This window comes from Pygoscelis adeliae, unplaced genomic scaffold (assembly GCF_000699105.1).
Source record: "Pygoscelis adeliae isolate BGI_AS28 unplaced genomic scaffold, ASM69910v1 Scaffold21, whole genome shotgun sequence".
Taxonomy (NCBI): domain Eukaryota; kingdom Metazoa; phylum Chordata; class Aves; order Sphenisciformes; family Spheniscidae; genus Pygoscelis; species Pygoscelis adeliae.
Window position 1 is genome coordinate 10,517,614 of NW_008824243.1, and position 2,072 is coordinate 10,519,685.

Sequence of the window (2,072 nt, forward strand, 5' to 3'; positions counted from 1 at the left end):
AATGTCCTGCTGAGGTTCTGTGCCATGTGCTGTCCCATCCCCAGGCTGTGATGACAAGGGGTGACATTCAAGCTGCTGGAAAAAAAGTCTTAAATCTCAAAAGACAAAGCGTGTTCTCTGCTCACCTTGTGCAAGCGATCTGCCTGCAAAGACCAAGAATCCTTAGAGCTTCAGCTATTTCCAGATAATCCGTCTGATCTGTTGAAGAAGGCAGAAAACATTTTTAATGCCTCAACTAACTCCCAACCCTTCCAACATCTATGAAGCGTCTGCAATGTCCAGCTGGAAGAACACCAGAAGGGTGGATTAGGAGGAATTAGTGTGATTGAAAGTGACAAGTGCTTTGACCTACCAAGTTTAACAACAGAAGAAAGAATCTGAGTACAGAAAACCTTACTGGAAAGGGAGAGAGGTATGAGGACTCATGAAAGCCCACCACTCCAAGAGCAGCAAGTGCCTGAGAAAGGATGGTAGGTCAGGCATCTGAAAGGCTGAGATTAAACACATTTCATTTTCTGTTTCCTTCGGTCACATGGAGCAGATGTGTGGTGTTGCATTGCATGGGAGCTGCTGAAGGTCTTTTCTGGTGGTTTCTCCATTCGCCTCTGCTCTCCCCCATCTGTGGTTTTATTTTTTTTAATTAATGGGTTCAAATCTTCAGTGTTTCTCAGATGGCAAAAGATATTCTGAAAAGTTGAGAAATTTTTGTACTTCTCTAGCAGCTTCCAAGCTCTTTCCTTGAGATTTCATTTTCTCTCCCCACCATGGTAAGTTCCTGCCTCCGTCTCTTTTCTCCTGCCTTCGTAGGCTTGCTTGTCCTACAGAGTCCCAGAACCACACCAAGTGATGCGACCACCTGAACCTGGGCTCTCCTCCCCTCATTCCTTTTCAACATGTATGTGTTGATTCTGGGCATCTGGATTCAGGTTTTGGAGTTTCTTTCCAAAGCAAGAAAACTCCGCAGGCCAGCACAAAGGGGAAGAGAGGGGTTCTTGCTTGGTCAGTTCCTCAAAAACAGAGACCAGGAACATGACATGGGGATTTAATTGCTCAGGAATAAATTTGCATCACTCAAGTTTTCTAGTAGCAGTGGTCATGTTACTGCAAACAGGGGGTCTTCAGCACAGGCCCCCCTCTCTGCGTGTGTCTTGGATGCCTTCTGATCATTTTCCCACAGGCAACAGTGTCAGGCTTTGCTTTTTAGTGGAAGTGACCATGAGTTGTCCTATGCCATGAGAGCATGAGCTGCTAAGAGGTGAGTTTGGAAGGCTTCCAGACCCATGCACCAACTCCTTTTCATCCCTCCTTTGTGTGTTTCAGACCTGGAAAACTGCGAGGAAGGCTGGACCAAGTTCCAGGGCCACTGCTACAGGCACTTTGAAGAGAGGGAGACTTGGATGGATGCAGAGACCAGATGCCGACAACATCAAGCCCACCTGAGCAGTATCATCACCCCAGAGGAGCAACAATTTGTGAACAGTGAGTGCTGAAGGCAGCCTGAGACCGGGCAGGGGTCCCTCCGTTGGACTCTGAGTCTATGGGCAGATTTATCCAAAATTATGTAAAAAGCACATTTTCCCCCACTAGTGCTCAGATATTTCCTAATGAGGCCTCACCCTTGCGTGGGAGAGGAAGAACCATCCAGCCATGAGACAGAAAAGGGCCCTTTCTCGGCTAGGACAGATCTCTGCTCTTACCACGTTGCTGATGTGGCTTGTTCACAAGATGTTCACTTGCTGCAACAAGCACAGTGACCCATGCCAGTGGGGGTGGCTCCACGTTGACTGGGGAGAGAGACGGACAGGCACGATGCGAGGTGAAAAAGGACATTAGGGGCTAGGGACTGAGAAGGAGCCAAATGACCCAAAGGCTCCAGGGCCAGCGACAGCTGAGATGGCAAAGAAACGCTTCCAACAAGGTGTAGGGGAACGATGACACACTCTTCTCTCCCCCTCCGGCTCTTCCAGGCCACGCGCAGGACTACCAGTGGATCGGTCTCAGCGACAGAGCTGTGGAGAACGATTTCCGCTGGTCCGACGGGCACTCCCTGGTGAGCCTGCAGACCGCGGGCG

At 49.4% G+C, this 2,072-nt stretch overlaps 1 protein-coding gene across 1 annotated transcript in view; it reads left to right on the forward strand.

Moving 5' to 3' along the window:
- Window positions 1-2,072, forward strand: part of ACAN (aggrecan) — a 30,117-nt gene that overhangs the window by 24,309 nt on the left and 3,736 nt on the right. Inside the window, exons 17-18 of the mRNA XM_009335234.1 lie at window positions 1,321-1,479; window positions 1,968-2,050. Coding sequence (XP_009333509.1) covers window positions 1,321-1,479; window positions 1,968-2,050 — 242 coding nt within the window. The remainder of the gene's footprint in view (window positions 1-1,320; window positions 1,480-1,967; window positions 2,051-2,072) is intronic.